The 23,276-nt window shown below is 34.2% G+C and overlaps 1 protein-coding gene across 3 annotated transcripts in view; it reads left to right on the plus strand.

Moving 5' to 3' along the window:
- The window catches only part of ATF7IP (activating transcription factor 7 interacting protein), a 117,719-nt gene that overhangs the window by 34,272 nt on the left and 60,171 nt on the right, over positions 1-23,276 (plus strand). For 2 of the 3 annotated variants that reach the window (XM_068560141.1, XM_068560140.1), the window contains exon 2: positions 14,977-16,511. In XM_068560141.1, the coding sequence (XP_068416242.1) occupies positions 14,984-16,511 (1,528 nt within the window). In that variant the 5' untranslated portion in view covers positions 14,977-14,983. Of the gene's footprint in view, positions 1-3,251; positions 3,280-14,976; positions 16,512-23,276 lie in introns of those variants that run through there. The other variant, XM_068560142.1, reaches the window with a different exon arrangement.

A 23,276-nucleotide genomic window follows, 5' to 3' on the forward strand; every position in this document is an offset into this window, starting at 1 on the left:
CTTCTAATTTGTTTTCCATTTATTCCAGATGGAAAACTTTAGACCTGAAGATTTTAAATGATTTGCCTAACCCAAATCTCTCCAATCTGTGTTTTTTCTGCATTATTCTCTTACTGATACAGATCTAACAGCTCTTTTTTTTTTTTTTTGCACTCATGTTTCATCAGTTTATACGAAGTTTAATTGTATTCTGTAATTTAAATTAGAAACATACAACTGAATTCAGTAACAAGCACAATTAATATGAACAGATTTAGATGAGAGTAGAAGAACATGAGATCTCAGTATGCTTGTGGTTATCAATTGTATGTTCATAGAATGGGTGGAAAACGTCAGCTCATTTGGTCTGATGGTTAAGAGGAGAGAGGCTAAGAGAGTTTCCAAAGTATAGTGTTTTTTGGTCAGATCTGCAGATTTTTTTAGGTTCTGAAAGAGGAAACAAAGTGATAATCCTTGGTTTTGGGTATAGGAACTCTGTATTTTCTTAAAATACATCACAAACATTTGATACTAGCTTCTGATAGCCCAACCTGTATTAACTCAGCTTTTTAGGAACATTTGCCTGAAGCAAGTAGATTATATTCTCATTCATTGTTTGCCAGAAAGATTTCAGACTGGGAATGTAATTTTTCTTTTTTTGCTCCCTGGAGGGGTGCTGGTCCATTCTGAGTTGTATGCCCAGGAGAGATCTTGTTACCAAAAGCATAACTTTTTTTCCTGTAAATTCTAACTGAAGAAAGATACAGATTTGCAGATAAGATCAGCTCAAAAAGTTGTGGGTAATAGAATTTTAGTTAGAGCTGCAAAGGGATAACATACTAGCAATATTGCTTTGCTACAGAAGAGAAAAATTATAGGTACAAAGAAGAATTTGAGTTTCCTTTGGGATATGAAAGAAGATTAGGTTTCTTCTTTTAGTTTAGTTATATTTAATAACAAAGTTAGACTTCTGTACCCGTAGGCTAGGGCCACAGAACATCTGGTTCTCAGCTGACATTTTAAATTCCTGTGGGTTGTTGGAGGGGAGGGTCTACAGATGGGGAAGAGAATGGAGGGTGATGTTTCTGGAACGTATCTAAACTTGTCCAGGGCATTTTAGTTGCTGTACTAATTTTTAACACTAGGGTGCCATTGATTATTCAGTCCCCCCAAAATTCCGATTGGTGTGTGATAAAATGTTTACTTTGAATAATATTCTGCAAACCTCATGCTTTTTCTGTTCTCTTGAAATGAAACTGGCTAGTGTAAGTAAAACTAAAAAGTATTATAACTGCTTTAAATAATACCTAAGAAAATATGAAGTGCTGAGATGTATATCTAAAGTGATATTTGACTTACATATCTGGAATTATAAAATACTTTTTCCCACTTCTTATGCCTTGTTATCAAATTTTGACCCATTTGTTATATTCTCCCCCACTAATTGTAACTCATAGGTTAATTCATACTACTTTCCTTTGTGATGAGGATCATCGTTTATTTGTTCAGATAAGTAAACAAGATCTGTGTACATATAATATTTACGTTATCTTAAAGATGTGAATACAGTTGTAGTTAGATCTGTATATCCAAGTCACATGTGAATACAACGTTAAGAAAAGTGAAGACAATAAGCTAAGTTACTTTTCATTCAGACCAATGTTTAAAATAATAGTATTTATGTTTTTAAAGGCATGGTTAAACTTAATTTTAAAATCTAGCTATCCTTAAATGTCTAGATTAAAAGGTTATACTACTCAATAGATTGCTCATTTGATGTTTCTTCGTCCTTCACAGGAGCTCTTTTTGTTACTTAAAATTGTTCTGCGTTCTTATATGTTTTAGAGACATTGTTTCTAAGCTTTATTAAAATAAGTCCTTTACACGTAATTTTCATAATGAACTTTTTAAGACTTTCCTAGTATCAAATATATGAATTCATTTTTTGACCAAAGAGAACATTTTAAAGTTAATTTACCACATCACTAAAACATACTGATGGAGGGTTTGATTTAAGAAGTATACAGAACATGAAATTTGATAAATAGCATTTGTTTTACTATGGTTTGATTGTCTAACCAGCCTTTCATTTCAGCAGCTATAATTTAAATTTTTGAAATTAAAAAGTTTTTTTTCCTTTCTTTTTCCTTTTCCTTTTCTCTTTACTTTCTTTTTATTTATTTATTTTTAAATTTGGTCATTCCTCAGTAGCCCGTAATCTTCATAGTTATTACATTAGACTGCACATTGTTTGCCATCTTTAGGAATTAAAATTTCTCTAAAGTAAATTTGTTATGTACAAGGAAACATGCATACTAAGCATAATTAGGTTGGAAAGTTAGAATGATGAAAAACATTCTTTTATTTGGGTGACAGAATAAGAAAAGTCACGTGTTGTCAACTTTAATATTATCCCACATTAGACAAAATTGAAAAACCAAAGATAGCAGTATTTTACAGATTATATATTTACATGTTTAACTTTTACTTGACAGATACAATAAGATGGTTTGTTTTCCTCACTGACAGGAATTGTTTTACTTTGATTGAGGAAACAATTATTGAATGTCTACCATGTGGAAGACACTACTGTATGTTGGAACAAGTTTGTGTCAAAAATAAATAAGGCATAATCCCCACCCTATTTAGAGATCTGCTTTGATAGATTATTTAATCTTTGTATTTTTAATACACAGTAAATAGTCTTTTACCCTTAAGTAAGATTCTCAAATGATTGCAGGGGAAAAGTGTTAGAAAAAAATGCAGTGGTGTTCAGATTTTGAGAGATTTTTAGAGGTTTAGAGAGGTAAGAACTATGATTAAAGTGCTTAATTTTTCTCCTGAAAAAAGAACACTTAAATATATATGTACATGCACACATATGTATATAAGTAAAATAATATGGATAATGGCATGTAACTTGAAAGTGGCCCATTAATTTAGCTTAGCATTCATTTTTCTTTAATTGCCACTTAGTAAGAAAAAGTTGCAAGTTTAATATTCTAGATGATGAAATGCAAGGTACACCTTTTTTCCCCAAGTAAGTAAAGTGTTTTTGCTTGTGGTTTTGCTCTTATAGTCGCATCTATTCTGGGATTCATACTAGCATATTGTTTCTATTTTTAGGCTGTTGCTGGGCAGATTAAAAATTTCTCCCCTTATGATTGCCCAGTTTCTAGCTTTCTGATTGGTTACATGAACCTGCTCTCTTTAGCCAACCACAGTGACTATGCAAATTGTATTTCAGTTTCTGTTGCAGTGAGAGAACTGATAAGATGGCTGCAGGGGTTTTCCTTTGGGGTATGTTTATTATTTTAGAGGATTTTCATCATTATGTAGTAATAAGCAGAAGTAGATTTCTTTCAAAACGGTATTTTAGTTTTTGAAATGTAAAATCAACTATCTAAACAAGTTTTATGAGCCTTGAAAAATGTCTCTCATGTCAGATTAGATTAATTTTAATGGTGCTATGTATTGCATCCTGTCAGAGGCAGCATTTTGTGTAAGTAGGCATATGTTACTTTTTGTTAGTAAGTAAGCATTCTGACTCCTCAAAGGAAGATTGACCTCTGTATGTAAACCTGCTGTATTTGAACATGCCAGCATGTTAGTTTGCAATTCTGTCAGAAATATTCTAGATTACTACCTTTGCTTTATAAAGAATAATTTAGTTTTTTCGCTTAAGAATTATTTTTGATTTTAGTTGTATGTATATAGCCTATTATTCTTTTAGTCAGTATTTACTAAGTAAGTGTATACTATATGCCAGACACTGTATAGCTCATAAATATTATTCCAGGCTACTTACTTTATTTTTTGTTCTTTTGTTAAATGACCTCTGAAGTACGTCATAATGATACCAGCATATTTTAAGATGTTTTCTGACAACGTAGCTTGGACACTTAAAATGTATTAATCTTATGCTAAATACATGATGAGTTGTGCGAAAGTGTTCCATTAAACATAGGTATTTCAGTCAATTTATACTAATTATTTCTTTTTTAAAAATATTGAAGTATAGTTGACTTACAATTTTATATATTTCAGGTGTAAAACATATGATTCGATATTATTATATGTTGCACACCAAAGTGATTACAATATTATTGACTATATTCTCTGTGCTGTGACATTACTTCCCTGTGACTTATTTATTTTGTAACTTGTAGTTTGACCTCTTGATCCCTTTCACCTGTTTCACCCATTCCCCCATTACCTCCCCTAATAATTATTTCTAGAAAGATACATGTAAAGTACTGGTAAATACAGTGGCAAGACACTTCATATTGAATAAAGACAGTATTGATAAAATGTGACAAAGCTTTATGTAACTCCAGAAAGTTCAGTAAGTATACCTCATTTATAAATATTATCATTAATTACGTGTAAGGCCTTTTGGTTATAGTGCCAGTTTATAATAAAAGAGAATGCTCCTGCTTCACTTAAGACTTCCTAGTCCTTTTGGTAAAGATGGTTAATTGCATTTTCCGTGTGTAGAAGACTTTATTCGTATATGTACCTGGAGTGTTCATTTGCACCATGCTCAGTACTGTTTTTGTTGATACAATTTGTTTTGTTCTTTTATATGAGTATCTCATGCCCATTATTACCATCCTGTGAGATAAACGTATCCTAGAATTATGTCCCATTTAGGAAAGGGAAAAAAAGTAATTGGCTTATCTAAGATGAACACATGGAGAACAGGATTGCTGTTATTTTCTGTATATTGCCTTTTATCACTAGTATAATTACACATATACTTGTTGGCCTAGAAATGTAAATTCCCTAAAGTAGGAACCGGTACTCAGTTCTTTTGGTATAGTTGTTTTGTCCATCTTGAAAGTGTGACTCAGTGAAAGTCATAGGTTAAAAATAAATGAAAAAATACTCTAGTTTTGCTATTTTAAAAAAAATAACAGGTTTATTGAGATGTAGTTCACATACCATACAATTCACCCGTTTAAAGTATATAACTCAGTGGTTTTTGAAATATTCACACAGTTGTGCCACCATCACCACGATTAATTTTAGAACATTTTTATTACATTATAAAGAAATCCTGTACGCTTTAGCAGCCATTCCTCATTTCTACCCCAACCCTCAACCCTAGCCAAGGCTTTGCCTTGCATCAGTAGATCAGTTTCGAGAGTAGTGACATGTTAATATTAAGACTTTTGATTCAAGAGGTTAAGGTATCTTTCTGTTTATTTAGGTCTTCTTTAATTTCTTCAATGTTTTGTAGTTTTTTAGAGTATTAAGTTTTGTACTTTTTATTAAATTTATTATTTTTGATGCTATTGTAAATGGAATTGTTTTCTTAATTTCATTCTTAAATTGTTCATTGCAAGTGTATACAAATACAACAGTTTTTTTAATATCTTGATCTTATGTCTTGCAACCTTCTAGACTCATTTACTGGTTCTGATACAATTTTTAGTGGATTCCTTAGGATTTTCTATGTACAGGATTTTATCATCTGCAAGTTGAGGTAGTTTCACTTTTTTGTTTTCAAGGTGCATGACCTTTATTTCGTTTTCTTGCCTAATTGTCCTGGCTAGAACCTCTAGTCAGTGCCAAATAGAGGTGCTAAGAGCAGACATTTTGTCTTGTTTTTGATCTTAGGGTGAAAGCTTTCTGTCTTTCACTATCAAGTATGATGTTAGCTGTGGGTTTTTCTTAGATGCTCTGTATCAGATTGAGGAAACCCTCTCTGGTTTGTTGAGTGAGTTCTGTTGTTATTTGCTTGGATGACTTAATGAAAAGTTACTTTTAAAAAGATACTTGAATGTTTAAGAACCTCTTGGTAATACTGTTGGAGCTAATATATGAACCTGTCTGCAGGGTGGTGAAATAGAGTGTGTACTGTCAGAACTCATTTACTGTGTGGATGGGCCTTAGCAATTATATTAAATGACTCTTCCATTTTCAAAGAGATAGAGAAGAAAATTGTGGTAAATACAGTATAGTTTATCGCTTAGCATTTTGAATGCTAGAACACTCCCTGGTTGCAAAATTTAAAGGATGAAATGCATAAGAAAGGCTCATATGCAATGAAGACAACTTCATGCTGAAATTGGGTGTCTGTTGACCTTACTAAGTTAATTATTATCTGTGTAATGGAATGAATGAAGGCAGCATGGTTATTGATATATTAATTCAGATGTAAAGTTGAATTTGTATAACCTGTCACTTAAATAAATGGGAAAAGAATACGCCTTGGTTTAGGGCCTGACATATAATTACGCCTTGATAAATGTCAGTTCCTTTTATCCCTTTAAGGTGTGTTGTTTCGTTAATGAAAAGGGGAATTTATAGTATAGAAAAAGTATAAGGTATGCCTGGGAATAATAAACATCAAATTCAAGATTATGCTTATCTTTGTGTTAAGGAGTTGGGGATGGGGAAGGAGGAGCATGCTATCTGGTAGTGTTATACAGAGGGCTTTGTTTTTAATTTATCTGGATAATGGGTACCCATACGTTCATTATATCAGACTTTATATCTTGCATGTTCACTGTATTTCATAGTGAGAAATTAATTATAAAAGAGCATCAGTATAGCTAGACATTAGTAAAATAATACAAAATTTGAGCTAGAACCAAACTTAGCAACCATCTGGTCTAACCTCAGTTTTACAGTTGAGCGACGTGAGATCTAGAGAGTTTGGGTGATTTATCCTATGACAACTGTTACGGTAATGCTGGAACGTGGTGTAGATTCAGTTTTGTTAGTTTAGAAATCTTTGTTGTGCTAAGATTTTATAATTATGTATTTTTGAGGTGTGGTGGGTTATATAGTTCACTGTTACTCTTGTCCCGGTAAGATTATATATCCCTGCCTTTCGCCATGTGACGTGAAATCTTTCCCCGTGAGAGGTTTTTTCTTCTCTACCCTCTTAATGTCTAACTTGGCTTTAGCCAATGGAATGTGAGTGAAAGTAGTGTGTACTATGTCTAAGAAAAAGCTTCGAAACCATTGTGTACTGTATGGTTCTGTCATTGTGGATTTTTTCTCTGCCACAAGACCTGGAATTGCAGGGGGTGGGGGAACAGTTGCTGCTCCTTCAGCCTATGACTTCGAATGAAGACGAATCTTAGTTATTAGCCAATAAAGATTTTTTTTTCATACTGCATTATCACCTAGTGAAAGCTGACCGACACAGAAAGCAAGCTCTCCATTCTTTCTCCTTAGGTTGGGTCAATAAGCAAAGTAAGAGCTATTTCCTGGCATTTGAAGGATTTACATCTTTCAACTTGTCCTAAATCATTCTGAGTGTTTTAATTCACCCAGGTAAAGTGTGAAAAATTTTGGACAAGTGGTTCTTAAATTCCTGAGGAAATAAAATACATGGCCTTCTGTAACTTTACTCATTGCTGGTGGAATTTGGTGAGTGGGATAAGCTAGTGGGTAGGGCTCTGATGGATAACTGGCTAATTTTCTAAGGGGGTGTAATTTGGTAAGTGTGTTCTAAAATTGCATTTGTTGGATCAGGTCAATTAATTTGACTTTGCCTGTATAACAGAATGATCCCCAGAATGCACTTGGAGAAGTGATTTTAAGGTATCTTGCATTTTTTCATGTAGACTACCTTAGAATTTCTCAAAAGATCAATATCAGTGAATGCAACAAGTTAGACTGTAGTGACCATTCTGGTTTAATGTGCATAACCAAGATTGATTTGCTCCTGCTGTGTCCAAGGAATTGTTGGTAAAGCAAACTCCCTGTTTCCTAGGGGATATTCCATTACATATTTTTATATCATTAGCTTGATGACAGGCAGAAGGGGTTATTTGTTGTGTCAAATATTATGAACATTCAATACTTTACTGAATTTGTGGGTATTAGGTAAGGAACAGATTTCACCAATTAACGTTTTTTAAAGTGTGGTAGGAATAGCCATTGACAGTGTTTTTATGCATGTGAGAGAAGAACCATAGCATAGTAGAAATGAAGAATTGTGAACTATAAGGGACTCTGGATCCTCAAGTAAATATTGCCAGTGCTTTGTGAGTGGCTGGGAGAGAGAAGTTTGGAAACAAGATGAAAATCTTTGCGGGGATTTTAACAGAAGCAGTGATTTTGTTTTACTACAGTTTTAGAAAAATAATTATTGACAGAGATGACAAGATATCCAGTATTTAAGAGAAAAATTTAGCAAGTCTGTATACTAAATTTGAGCAGGTAAGTATCAAGAGGATGAATCACTGCACTAGCAGTTTCACCAGTCTTCATTAATGGGCAGTAAACAGTACGCAGATTATTAACATTTACTGTGGAACACACTGATTATTCTTTATGGTTTTATTTCCAGGACTATTGCAGAATTCTCAAGTAAAATTTAGGAGTGCAAAGTAAAATCACACAGTTCTCAACTGACAATGGGATTCTTAAAGAACTCAGTAGCAGAGCCTCTAGAGGCTAGGAATCCTCAGCATAAAGTGATTATTTAGGAGTAAGCCATTATTAGTCAAGCCTATTGACTAATATTTATTTAAGCCATTTAACAGAAACTCAGATCTGAATAAAAATTATTTTCAGCATCCCATTATTCAGAATAATGTTATACTAATGTCAGTTAACAGCATGCATTTAATTGGAGTAACTGTGTCAAAGAAGTGTCAAGTCCACTTACATAGCTTTGCTTAACATTTTGCAAATTTTTGCTAAAGTTTTATTTTTAAATATACTTCATCAAGTATCCATACTTTGAATTAACATAGTGTTTTATGTGTGTGTGCGCGTTTTGACCCAACAGTCCTGGTACTTAACTATTGTTTTGTTAGATAAGGCAGTTCGTGGAAAGCAGTAGTATAGATCCTTGTTTATTTACTCTGAAAAACCCGACCATAGACCTGTTATTGAAGCAAAGAATCTGGGGGTATATTACGAATATGTGTCAATTTCATCATTCACCTTTAATTTCACACCGTTTGGATTCTTGGTAGAGCACTTGCCCTCATCTGCTTCCCTTGTTGCCGGGCAAGGTACGTGTTGCTGATGTCTGATTGGTTTAGGCAACTACGGCTTTGAGCCAATCAGACAGTGAATTTCAGTTCTCTCACAGGACTGAAGCATTCAAGCAGCTGCTGATTTATTTTTCCTATGGGGAGATTATATAAACTAAGAGTATGGCTGCAGCAAGCTCCCTCTTGGGTGTGTTTGAAAAATTACAGGGTTTATCTGTAATTGAAGGAGAAAAAAAATGAGGTTTATTTAAAAAACTTGTTTATTACTAAGAAAATTTTATAGGTAGTAAATTTGAGAAAAAAAATTCTGATGACAGATTTCCTATTTTTATTTTATAATTTTACATTTAAAGGACTGTAGAATGATGTAATATAGGAAAAATTTCCCTTCAATTTACGTGAGTATTTACTATGTAATATACACATTTGCTTTATTTCTTCAAAAGGGGAGAGAGCTCATAACCTTTTTGTAACCTGCTGCCAAGGGCAGTTAAGGAGAAAAGAATGTAGTAATTGTACTTACAACACTTAATACAGGTTATCAAGAATCACATTTTAATTTCATTAGATGAATCAAACTAAATAAGTGCAGTAGACAACAAAACAATTTATAATGCTATCCATAGTAAACCTTTGGGTCCAGAACACAATTAATTTTTGGAATTGGAAATCTGTAACAATAGAGGTAGGTGGGTATGAAAATAATCTTGTTAGTTGTTTGGATTTAAGGTTTTGCTGGATTTTTAGTATAAATGTTTTATAAACATTAAGGACTATGGAATTTTAAAAAGAAATTTACATTTGAATTTTGCAGATTCTAACCCATTGTGTAGAAAAGTATGTTCTTGTTATGCATTGTCCATGTTTGACTCATTCCCCAGGTAGGGAATGGATTTATATTTCTGGAAACATTCTTTAAATGAAAATAAATAAGATTTATACCTTTTATCTTATTTTAATTTATTTATATGGTATATTTAATGTATATTTATGGACTTAGAATTTTATGCAATTATGTTCTAGATTACTTTTATCAGACAAAGAACCTCACTGAAGTGTTGTGAATCCAGGTTTTAACTATGTTTTTCTGACCTTATTGTCTGTCTCCTGTTGCTGGGCAGGAATCAGAATGCTGGCTACTGATTGGCTGAGCTTGTGACCAGCTCTTGAATAGCCACTTAAATTCTTGAGCTTTTTGAGCAGGCAGATTGTAGGCTAAGACATTGCAGCTTTTGGTAATACTTCCCTTTGTTGTTTCATAGCTTAATCTCTTTGCTAGAATGAAGAGTGTAAAGGAGTGGGTGGAGGGGGATGAAGCAGAGAAGAAAATAATGGTTTCACTTAAGAAGAGGCTCATTGGGCTTTACTTAAAAATAATTTACACAAATTTCAAAAAAAAATTCCAAGCCATAGAGACTTATTTGCAGGTTAACACACCCTTCTTGGTTATTTAAATATAAATTCCTTTAGTAAAGGTGAAATCCTTGTTAATGCTGTAGAAAAAGATTTTTTTTTTTTTTACAGTGATAGTATTTCCCTAGAGTTCTTGAATCTGAATACATAGAGTAAGGACCCAAAAACACTTTTTTCTTACTGTCTTCCTCATGAAAAAATGTTTTCAGGAGAAAGTAGTTCATCACGTTTTACACATTCACTGCTAGATATGGCAGACATTTTCTGCTGTAAAATATAAATGCTTTTTCCTGTGAAAATAAATTACAGTCTTGTGAGAGCTTCATGATTCTAGTGTTGCCACCTAAAAAAGTAGTATTTCTTTTGTCAAATAGTTTTGTGAATGGCATCTCAGTTCCAGATGATAGTATTTAAAATGATCTTTAGAAATGTTTTGTCCCGGTAATACAGTCATGGAGGCTTGTTTTCAGGTAAACACACCCTTCTCTAATGTGTGTCTTTCTTAAATATACATTGCTCATGCAAAATAGATTTTTAAAAACTTAAGTGTTGATTGGTTTGCGTAGATATGGCTGAACTAGTTTGAACTGGTTGTTCATGCTACTTCCTTATTGCTGTGTCTGTTATTCATTATACTTAGAACCCATAAAAAATCTTGTAAATGGCTGTAGTGTGCACCCTTGTGGGTATAGATGGTAGTTATTCTGTAATTCTTTGTATAGGTAGTCCTTTAGTGTAGAATTGAATGGCAGTTTTGTTGATAAAACCAGCTTGCTTTGATAACATTTATTTTTATTAAATGTTACTTGGTGGTGGCAATTAACATTGAATGTGATGTTTGCATGTTGCATTTTCTAATTCATATACAAAATCCCAGAAGTATTTAAGAGAAATTTGTTTCAGATTCTCTAGTTTATGCCTAAAACCATTCTGAATATACATAGACAATTATGATAATAACATTTATTGAGTGCTTACTACCTTCTAGGTGCTTAATGTATAGAATCTCATTTAGTCATTATTACAACCTCTGTGTCAGGTACTGATATTCCCTTTTTAAGGTGGCTGAAACTAAACATTGAAATGCTAGGTAACTTGCCCTCTGTCACATAGTATATCGGAGAGCTAGAATTCAAATCCATGTTTCTGTTTGCAGAGTTCATGTTCTTAATGGGATTACTAAAAATTATGAAAATATACTTTTTTTAAAAAAAGAGGAATGTTTGCTTTTAATGCAGCTGGCAATAACTGCCACTTATGCATAGTAGTTGAGAAATGTGGCTGTTATGAGATCAAAGTCCAAAAGAATTGCAGTTCAGTGTTTGAAAATATTTAAAGGGTAACCATACTCCTTGTACTGTAAATTTAATCCTTTTGTATGTTTGGAGTCAGCAAGGAAAAGTGACTACAAAATTTGCATTGTATCTTTGCAGAAAATTTTTCAGTTAGTGTGAGTTTCGAATGGATGGTAGGTGGGAAAAATTTTGAAGTTTAAATTTTAGCTTCAGTTAATAACCCTTAAAATAGTGCCTATGATAATTTTGCATTGACGTTTCTTCTCAATTTTAAGGTAATTTCTGTAAATAGTTTCACTCAGCTCCATAATTTAAATTAAAAACCTAGAAAGACCAAGAAATATAAGTAATTCGCTTAAAGTAAGAGAATGAATGCAGATTTTATACCGCAGTCTAGAAGTACTGTGACAAAATGGTTGGTTCTCAGGCTTTATTGGCCTCCAGCAAATAGGCTGGGCCATAGTTTTATGCCTTTCAGCTAGAGGAACAGTGGAACACCAGGAACACACCTGTAATTGAACAAGTTGGGTTTATTATTTGTTGCAGTGAGAGAGAATGTTCACCATGGGGAAACAGCGAGGCATATCAGTAGGAGGATGTTAGAAAAAAACCTGGTAAAGGATTCAGTTATAGTATAGTTGGGTTTTGGTGGGGGGGGGTGGTGGTGGTTTGAGGCAGTAGAGCCTTACTCTGTATTAGGTCCTGTCAGAAAGCAGGGGCAATTCTATGCTTGTGTATCTCAGTAACTGTTATCTATAGGGAGGACAAACTACAGCGAGGATAAGGCTGCAATTGATAAAAAAGTGTAGCTATCACTTATTTAGTCAGAGAGGGAGATGTTTAGTATTTTACGGGATGCTGGGTTGCACAGTGACCTTGTCTAATTTGAATGGTGAGGTCGTTTTATGTCCAACATGATTTAGCTATAAGCATCAAATCAGTTTATAACAACACTGAGCTTTGAGCCTTAGGTAAGTTCCCAGACTTCCGAGGCTGCTTTTTTCCCTTCTCCAACCAAAGCAACTATATATCCTAACATCATTCCTACTGGTAATGGTGATGTTAAGTGAATATCCAATGTAAAATTAATATTCTTGATTCCGTATATCTTAGTCCTTAAAGGACGTTTGTTTTATTCCACTATAGACTGGCAACATTGTCTTTCTCTAGGACCAAATCTTTTGTTTGCCTTACTGCACTGACCAGATGTTAGCACAGAAACAATGATAGAGAATATCCTTATCTTAGTTTTGGTCTTATTTTACCATTAAGTATGATATCTGCAGTTTTCTTTGTAGATAATCTTTATTAGATTTGAGTTGTTTCCTTCTGTTAGATTTCTGAGAGTTTAATTATGAGTCAGTGTTGAATTTTGTCAAATGAATGAATGTTCTGTGTCTGTTGAGATGATCTGTTGTTTATTTTCATCCTCTATTCTGTTTATGTGGTAAATCACACTGCTTGAAAAAAATTTTTTTTCTTAAATAACAGAAATGTATTGTCTTACATTTCTGGAAGTTAGAAGTCTGAAATCAAGGTGTTGACAGGGCCATGCCCCCACTGAGGAAGCCAAGGAAGGGTCTGTTCCACACCTCTCTCCCAGCTGTATTTTTCATGCAGCGTTCTCCCGTGTGTGTGTGTGTGTGTGTGTGTGTGTGTGTGTGTGTCTGTGTGTCTGTGTCCAGATTTTCCCCTTTTTATACGGCCACTGATCATACAGAATTAGGGCCCACCCTAAAGACCGTATTTTAACTTGATTATCTCTGCGAAGACCCTATTCAAATAAGGTCACAATTTGAGGAATTAGGGCTTAGGGCTGTAATGTATTTTTATCAAGTGGACATCTTGGTTGGGCCTAAAATAAAGCTATAATGCTTCGTGACTCACTCGTAAATCTTACATTGCTTGATTTTTTAATATGAAATTGACCTTGTATTTTTTTAATGAGCTTCACATGGTCATAGTGTATTACCTTTTAAAGAAACATACTTTTAAATAACTCACAGATGAAAGAAGAAATCACAATGGAAATTAGAAAATATTTTAATAGAACAACAGTGAAAAATATGACACATTAAAATGTAAGATGCAGCTAAAACAGTGCTTAGAGGGAAATTTATAGCTTTATATGCATACACTTACAAAAAAAGGGAAAGATTAACAATTAATGATTAATGTTTAGCATGTTGAGGAACTGCCAGACTGTTTTCCCAAAGCAGTTGCACCATTTTACAATCCCATTGCCATTGCAGGAGAGTTTAAATTTGCCCACATTCTTGCCAACATTCATTATTTTCTTTGATATAGCCATCCTGGTGTGTGTGAGCTGTTATCTCATTTTGTTTTGATTTTCATTTCTCTGGTGACTAAATGATGTTGAGCATCTTTTCATGTTTCTTGCTTATTGGCTATTGGTGTATCTTTTAGAGGAATGTCTGTTCAAGTCCTTTGCCCATTTTTAAATTGGTTTTTTTGTTGTTATTTTTCAACTGCAACAATATTTTATATTCTGTATTTTCCAGATGCAAGTCTCTTACCAGATACATTACTTGCAAATATATGATAAATACAGTTGACCCTTGAAAAATGTGGGGGTTAAGGGGGGGCCGACCCTCCGCACAGTTGAAAATCCTCGTATAACTTTATAGTTGTCCCTTCGCGTCCACAGATTAAACCAACTGTGGTTCAGGTAGTACTGTAGTATGTATTTATTGAAAAAATTCCAAGTTTAAGAGGACCCATGAAGTTCAAACCTCTGTTGTTCAAGGGTCGACTGTATTTCCTTCTGTTGTGTCTTTTCACTGTCTTGATAGTAACCTCTTATTAATGTGTTTACAGTTGTTAATTTAGATATTCATGGTTGCAAATGTAATCTTTCCTTATGTTCCTTAATTCTCCCTTCTTTTTTTCCCCTTATCTCTATACCTCTCTCCCATTCCCCTACTGCTTTCATTCTCTTCATACTTTTATATTTCCTTTGACAGCTACTTTTTTATTTCATGTATTTTTTTTAATGCTATCTCCTCCGGACACTGTGAATCCATTAGCTTACTGAGAATGAAAACTAGAAATTAGTCACTTTTTTCCTAATACTGCCTAGTAATTGATCTCCTGTGAACTGTATCTATTATCAATTTTATATTATATAAGTTCAATAAATATGAAAACTAACACACAGCAAGGATCATTATGCTTTCTATATGTAATTATTTCAAAATTACATAAAGGGCTGCTTGCTTAGAAGATCAGTTTGCAGTAAGTCTGTAATTAGGTGGCTTCGGTTTCAATTGTTAAACTCTATCTTTCTCTTTCTCTTTTTAAAGATTCAAAATGGATAGTATAGAAGAACCTCAGAAAAAAGTCTTTAAGGCTCGAAAAACAATGCGAGTGAGTGATCGTCAACAACTTGAAGCAGTGTACAAGGTCAAAGAGGAACTATTGAAAACTGATGTCAAGCTATTAAATGGCAACCATGAAAATGGAGACTTGGACCCAACCTCACCTTTGGAAAATATGGATTATATTAATGACAAGGAAGAGGTGAATGGCATTGAAGAGCTTTGTTTTGACCCTGAAAAAAGTAAATCAGAATGGAAAGAAACACCCTCTACCTTAAATGTTAATGTAAAAAACAAGCAGGATGGTGATTTAAAGTGTGAACCTTTGTCTCCTAATAATATAACTCCTGAACTAGCCTCTAAACTGACTGCTGAACCATCTTCTGGTGATACAGCCTCTGGTGCGCTAGCTGCTAGAGGTCTGGTATCTGGAGATTCTGCCTCTGGAGACTTGGCCTCTGAAGCAGTAACCTCTGGTGATCCTGCTTCTGTTGATCCTGTCTCTGGTGATCTTGCCTCTGATGAACTGGTCTCCAGTGAAATGGTCTCCAGTGAACCGGTCTCCAGTGAGCCAGTCTCTGATGAACTGGTCTCCAAGGAACCAGTCCCTGGTGAACCGGTCCCTGGTGAATCGGTCTCCACTGAACTGGTCTCCAGTGATTCAGCATCTGATGATCCAGCCTCTGGTGATCATGCTTTTGAATCACTAGCCTCTGATGATCCAGCCTCTGGTGATCTGCCTTCTGGTGATCCAGCTTCTGGTGATTCGGCCTCTGGTGATCCAGCCTCTGATGAATCAACTTCTGATGAACCAACTTCTGAGTCAGTCTTTGATCCCACTGTTGAACCAAGTTCTGTACCAGTTTGTGAACCAGTTCCTGAAACTGATAGTATAGAGCCTAGTAGCAATAAAGGTGATGATTTTCTTGAAAAAAGTGGAGATGATGAAAAGTTAGATCAAATTTTCCCATTTGATGAGAAAAATAAAGCTGATAGTAATGTTGATGTTGATGCAGAAGCTCTAGAAACAGATGATACAATTATTTGTTCAGAGGTGTCTCCTGAAAAGAAGGTAGAAGAAGATGCTATCACAGAATCTTCTCTTGGAGAGGAAGCTATATCTAGCAGTATTGAGATTGACCAAAGTGAAAAGACTGAAGAAGAAAATTCTGCAGACCTTGCAGAAACCATTAGTGAAAATATTATAAAAGATGACAAAAATGAGAATGTCTTAGAAAATACAGATTCTATGGAGACAGATGAAATCATTCCTATTTTGGAAAAGCTTGCACCTGCTGAAGATGAACTTACTTGCTTTTCTAAAGCTTCTCTCCTTCCAATTGATGAGACAAATCCAGATTTGGAAGAAAAGATGGAAGGTTCTTTTGGTTCACCATCTAAACAAGAAAGTAGTGAGAGTTTGCCAAAAGAAGCCTTTTTGGTCCTCTCTGACGAAGAGGATATTTCGGGTGAAAAGGATGAGTCTGAAGTTGTATCACAAAATGAGACATGCTCTCCAGGTTAGCATATTATTTAAATTCTAAAGATTTTGATTAGCTTTGATAAACTGCTTAGTAAAACATTCTCTTAAAGTTTAAATTTCTTTTAGTTACAGAGAAAGTTGAGAATGATGGTAACTAGAATGATCTCTTAACTTCATAGGTTCTTAACTTCACAGAATTTAGAATTACAGAGAACCACTCTGAGAGCAGCATTGTGTAAGTGCTGAGAAGGGAGATAAAATAAGTAGAAAATTTTGCACTTGCCCGTAAGGGACTTATAGACTGGGAATAGATATAAGATGGACCAGTATAACACCATGATATAACAATTTCCAGTACATAATTGATCAAAATCCTAGCAATTGTTCATGCTATCGCTTAGCAACCAAATAACTTTGAATCTAAAAGCCTACTAGTTTATTTGCTTCAAGTGTAACAAATGCCATTTTACAATTAATTTTCCAGTTGAAATCTGATTCTTTTAATATTCTTTGTCCAAGGAATGGCACCACCATTGCTGGAAGCCAAAAACCTAGAGGTCTAATTATATGTTTGATAAAGACTTTATCCATTTGCTTCCTAAGCCTTCTTGATTCTACCTAACGTATTCCCCTCATTTTCTGAATGATCTCTCAATAACTTAAATCTCTTTTCTTTGATTGTGTTCCTCTCTTTCATTAGATCACTATTATTGGGTTGGCCAAAAAGTTAGTTTGGTTAGTGAATACACTGTTCAATAAAATTATTGGTGAAAATGAAAAATGTGTCCTTTATTTATACTTAGAACTGAACAAACTTTTTGGCCAACCCAGTACTTTTAGGGTAATTTCAGACTCCTTGTATAAAAGCTATATAAATTTCATGATTTGGTCAATGCTTGTCTTTTCCATCTCTTTTATTATTACTAGAGAAAAAAGAGCGAATGAGAAAAATCCTACTTTGCTTTCATGGTCAAACTCAAACATCATTCCTATGTGAAACTTTCTCAGTTACTTTCAGACTGGTGTGAATACCTTTATGTTCCCATAGTGTCACATTCTCTTAGCCTTAGAGCCCTGTGAGTGGAATGACCTTGTAATAAGAAACACAACATCTGGTTTTTAGTTTGTTCAAAGAAAAAAAGCCTAGAAGACACAGAGGATTCCCTGCCCACCCCCCCCCCCCCAATATATCAGACCCACTTTTGGAGATAGAAACTTTTTCTTATTAAAAAATGACTTCATTTCCAAGCAGCATTCATTCATTTATTAAACCTGTATATATAGAAAGGCCAAGCTCTTCTTGGCTTGGGGATTTAAAGATAAAGTTTATTACTTGCCCTGAGGATTCTGACAAGAATTAAATTGCAAGCCATTAAATACATGGTTGTGAATACAGTAGTAATGTTAAATTGGTATGCTGGGAGTTTAGAGGAGAGTAACTTTATGAGAATATAGATGTATTCAGGGAAGCACTTTCCTTTCACTCTCTGTGTAACATAGGGTTTTAATGAAGATAATCCCTTTTAATTGCAGCTCCATACTACTTGCTCAGGCCAGAAATCTTGGAGCCATTCTTATTTTTTTCGTTCATAGTCCATATCCAATCTGTCAGGAAATCCTGTTGGTGCTACTTTCAGAATAGATCTAGAATATAGTCTCTTCATACCATCTTCACTGCTATCACCCCTGCTTTGAGCCATCATAATCAGGCCAAAATAATGCTTGGGTCACAGTTAGTGCTCAGTAAATGTTTGTAGAATTAATTAATTGGTAATATAAGAGAAGAGTGTTACGGAGGACCTTGCTTACAATGCTAAAACATACTAACACCGGGGAACCATTGAATGATTTCAAGCAGAGAAGAATGACACGATGAAATTTACATCTTGGAAAGGTAATAAATAACAATGTTTAAGGAGAACTTCACTCATTTTTCAGTAAGACTATAGAGAGTAATATTGGGGTAAGTCCTTAAAAAAATCTTTTGGTAGTGTGTATAAGAAAGTCATAGCAAATTGAAGCTTAATTATTTAATGAGTTTATACATTTTACCTTTATGTCAGAATCTTGGAGATTGGAGACCATCCCTCCCACCCAGTGCTGTTAAATGCAGAAAGATGAATATTAAGCCATCCCTATTGTATACTTTGAAAATTCAGAGTTCGGTTTATTTTTATTTTACTTTTAGACTTTTATTTGATTGTATGCTGTTAGAGTAGGTTTAGTGATAGATTTAATTTCTTAGCTGGTAACTGAACTTTCATTTTCTGTCCCCTGACCCAAAGGAGATTTTGTGTATTGTAAGTTGAAGTATGGTTTCTTCATTGGTTCTTAAACTGTTCTCTGTTCTGTTTATATGGTAGTAGAATCTGTTACATGTCATATTTGCTGTTGTTCATCTGCTGAGGTATTACTTTCTTCAGATTCTTTATTCTTAACTAATTTTTAATGTTTTCAGAACACAGGATTATAAGTCTGGCTTTTCCCTCTGAGTACTAACATTTATGTGCTGTACTAGTAGGAAAACATAAACCTCTATTATTTCAGACACTTTAGCAAATTTGTTTTAAATATAGCAGTTATGATGGATATGAGCAGCAGCAAAAAATAATGAAAGATATCTGAAAACAAATAGAAAAGCTATTTCAGGTTTACAAAGATAGATGAAAGACCTAAAAAACTATTGCAGATATTCCTTAGTAGGCCTGAGGACACTGTCATATTGTTGCTTAATACTGTATAATACCTGATACTCATTAAGTGTTTAAAATCATAGTCTGTTTAAGAAGTCTAGGAAAATAAAGGTTTCTCTTTGGGAACATTCAAACAACACCAGAGGAGGTACACGTATTAGTTATACCTTCCATGTATTCTCCATACCCTATACTCTCCTCTACTACTGTTCCAACTTTCCTCTCTTTCAGTGCCATTCTTCAAGTTATGTTAACAAAGCTAGCACAGTTTCATCTCCTCCTGTTTACTCTTTAACTTAATTGAATTGTGATTTCCACGTTCCCAGCCTCTTCCCTAATTGTTCTCAGTGGAGTGACATTGATGCTCATGCTGTTAAATCCAGGGGCATCCTTTATTTGTCTTTATTCTCTCATATTTAGATGACCTGTTAATAACAATTCCTCCCTCTTGAGATTCTCCTTAGCTTTCAGGCTACTGCATTCTCTATTTTCTTCCCTTTGGCCCTTCTCATTTTGTTTCTTATGTAGAAATGAGAGGGAGAGCTCTTTTCTACTTGGCTTTTAAAATTTTTTAAACATTGTTTTTTCTTAATATTTTTGAGGAGAAAAATGTTTCAGAGTAAATAAGATTTTACCCTAAGCTCTGACATACTTTGCTTCCAAATATTATTTCAGATTTTAAAAATATCTGGTTGTTTTTCCCTTTTCATTGGATCCTTAAGATAAATCAGATGAACATAAATGCTAATGAGGATAATTGCATGGGAATAGAATTTAAGGTTTCTGTCTAATTTTGCTTTAGGTTAATAGTGGTAGAATTGCCATGGTTTAGATAATTAAAATTTATTGATATTTTGTTTTCACTATTTAATGTGTTCAGCTAAAATTCTTCATTATCTCAGCCCATTTATATTCAACTGTGTCTTACATACTTGGATTTTCTTTATGGAATCTTGTATTCCTGTACATTGTTGTAGAAGTTGCAGATTTTTCTTTTCAGAGTTGAGGGAGATCAAAGATGAAGCAACTTTTGGAAAGGGGAGTGTGGGAGGAAGATCAGTTTCAAATGACGATTGTTGCCTGAGTTAGATATATGTCTGGATTTTAGAGCAGAGGCTTGGACTGTCTAGAGAAAATTAGGGGTAGATACCATTATAGACATTAGTCAAAGTTGAGTGATGAGGTGAAATCACCTCAGAGTGAGTATAACTCAGTGAGAGGAGATCCGAGAACTGAGGTCTTTGGCAGTCCCGTATTTAGAGGTTGAAGATATGAGGAAGAACCAGCAAAGGAGACCAAGAAAAAACTTCAGCTAGAAAGAAAATTAGGAGATTTTGTCAAGAAGTCAAGTAAAGAATGTTTTGAGGAGGAAGGAGTAACTCTATTTGTGTATCAGATGCAGCTGTTTGTTCAGTTAAGATGGAAGAGAAATATTTAATGACCCGGAGATCATTTATGACCTTGACAGGGGGCAGTGCAGTTGAAAGCCTAGTTGATAATTGAGTTTCAGAGAGAAGGGGAGGAGAAGAATTGGAGATAATAAAATGTAACTTACCCCCCAATTTTGCTTTAAAAGGGAGTACAAAAACTTACTGTGGAAGATACTATTTAGAGATTTGTATTAGTTAAATAAAGCTTTAAAAAGTTTTCTGGAAAAGTCACATTGCCAGTAATGCCACATTTTTCTGATTGCTCTTGTGAGACTGAGAATCTTACATTTGTATTCCTTATCTATAAATTGCTTGTTCCTCTTCTTTGCCCATTTTTTCTGATGGATATATTGTCTTCAGTTAGTCTGTAGGAGTTTTTCGTTTTAAGTATTCTCAGAGAGCCATTAATCTAAGACAGGGGATTGGCAAACTGTGACCTATAGGCCTTAACTGTTTTTGGTCAGTAAAGGTTTGTTGGAACATAGCCACATCTATTTGTTTACATATTACATATTGTTTATCATCAATTCCCACCGTAAGGACAGAATTGAGTAGTTGTGTCAAAGACCATAGAGCCCACAAGATCGAAAATACTTCGTTTTGGCCATTTACAGAAAATGTTTGCCAACCCCTGATCCAGGGCAACGGTTTCGTCCGTATTTTCTTGGAATAAAGTTCTATGTAATTCTGAAAATGGGAAACTAACCCCTAATGTAAATTCTGTCTTCTGAACCTCTACAATACAGTTTTTCCACCTTCATTTAATGAATTTTATTAAAGATAACAGTCATTAGAAAGATATTAAATATCTACTTTGTCTCAGCTCTTCCCCAAAGTTCTAAGGGTTACCAAAATTACAAGGTTTGGTACATGCTCTTAAGGAGCTTACTGTCTAGGCTGGTTGAAAGGAAAGATAGAACTGTTTGTGAATGTATGCCAATATATGAGGCTATACTCAAGATGGGAGGAATTATAGCAGAAACTGTGAATGAAGACAGATTCTAAAAAAGACAGTCTTAACCCAAGTATTTGGATGAGTTTTAGGAGTTCCAGAAACTACTTGAAATTATACATAACACTGTGTACATGAGCCTCTGATTATTACTCTGAGTTGATGGAGGTTCACTTAGATTCTCTACGGGCTTTGTGAACAACAACAACAAAAAAATTAAAGAAATATAGGGCCTTACTCCCTTCTGTAGACTCTGTTAGTACCATTTTTTTAAATCCCAACTTCTTTATTATATAAAACTCGAGCCTAAATTTTAATTCTGTTTGTCTATTTCAAACTCCTAATGAGTGTTTTAAGTATTGAGAATCCAGTCATATCTTCTAAACATACCTGGAAAATGGGAATTTGATGATAAGAGGAGTTGTTTGAATAGAATGAAGGAATTGCGAGCTAAGCTTGACATATCTGTGGGAGGAGAGGGAGCTAACATGCATAAAAGAGGCAGACCAAACCAGGCCAGTTTGCTTTGCTGTTTTCTGATCTGGCTTGAAGTAACCCTAATTGGAGCCAGGGCTAATTTTGTTCTTTGGGTGGAAGGATGGTTTGCTAAATAAAGACTAAGTAAACCTTCATCTTAAGCAACCCAATTACTCTGTGTTTCTGGAAACTAGGAAACTATAGGAGTCACCATCCTCAGTATTAAAGGCAGGAAAACTTGGAAAAGTATATATAGGAAAAAATGCTATGTAATGAGTGTGCAGTCTACAGGGGAGCGAAACAAACTTTCATTTCATTGAACTGGGGTTGAGGGATGAGATCTTAAAAAAATTTCTTAATGAGCATAGGGTGGTAATTGGAAAGTTAATTTTTTAATATTCATTTATGTTAAAGTTTAAAAATAGTCTCAGTAATCTTTATATGTACTGTGTAAACGTCCTTCTTTTGTATTACTATGTTCACGTTTTACAGCTTTATTGTTTATCTTAGTGTGAAAAACATTGTAATAGGTTCATCAATGATCCTAGTCTCTGCCTATTTTCACCTAAAAATTCTTTTAAGTTTTTTTAACCTTGACTTCTACCATCAGGGCTGTTGAAATTAAAACCCTGGTGTTTGGAGCAGAGATGCCATATCAAAATCTTTATATAGTTCTATATACCCATGATTGTTTATTTAATTGTGGTTGTAGAATATGATGAAATACGGCATGCTTTATTGAAGCTGCAAGGGAGCCACTTGCAAGGATGTAAGGGGGAAAAATAGAAACCCAAACATGTTAGTGACTTGTTCTTCTCCCCTAAATGATTAAGTTAGTTGAGGAGCTATAGATTGATTGACCAAAGGCCATTTCTGGTGCCTCTGGAATTTTATTTGTTGTAACAATGCAATTGTATGGCTATTTTTAGCAATATTTTTTGGTAGCACTCTTTAGTTGTTAGATTTTATGTGCCTTTTGTGAAAATTACTTAACCTTTCTGAACGTTACTTTCCTCATCTATATATATGATGGCAAAAATACTGTTTATAGTGTAGGATTTTTTGGGGGATATGAACTAATATATGTCAAGCACCGAGCTAAGTTAGTTGTTGGCACTGGTTATCAAAGTAGCTATTACTTTTAAGTAAAACTTTTATTATCTTTAGGATAGCTTTTCCCTATCCGTAACCGTTAAAGTAACCTAATGATTCAACCTGTCTGGTCAAAATATTAGGTGTTCTGAGTTCGC

This window comes from Eschrichtius robustus, chromosome 13 (assembly GCF_028021215.1).
Source record: "Eschrichtius robustus isolate mEscRob2 chromosome 13, mEscRob2.pri, whole genome shotgun sequence".
NCBI classification, from domain to species: domain Eukaryota; kingdom Metazoa; phylum Chordata; class Mammalia; order Artiodactyla; family Eschrichtiidae; genus Eschrichtius; species Eschrichtius robustus.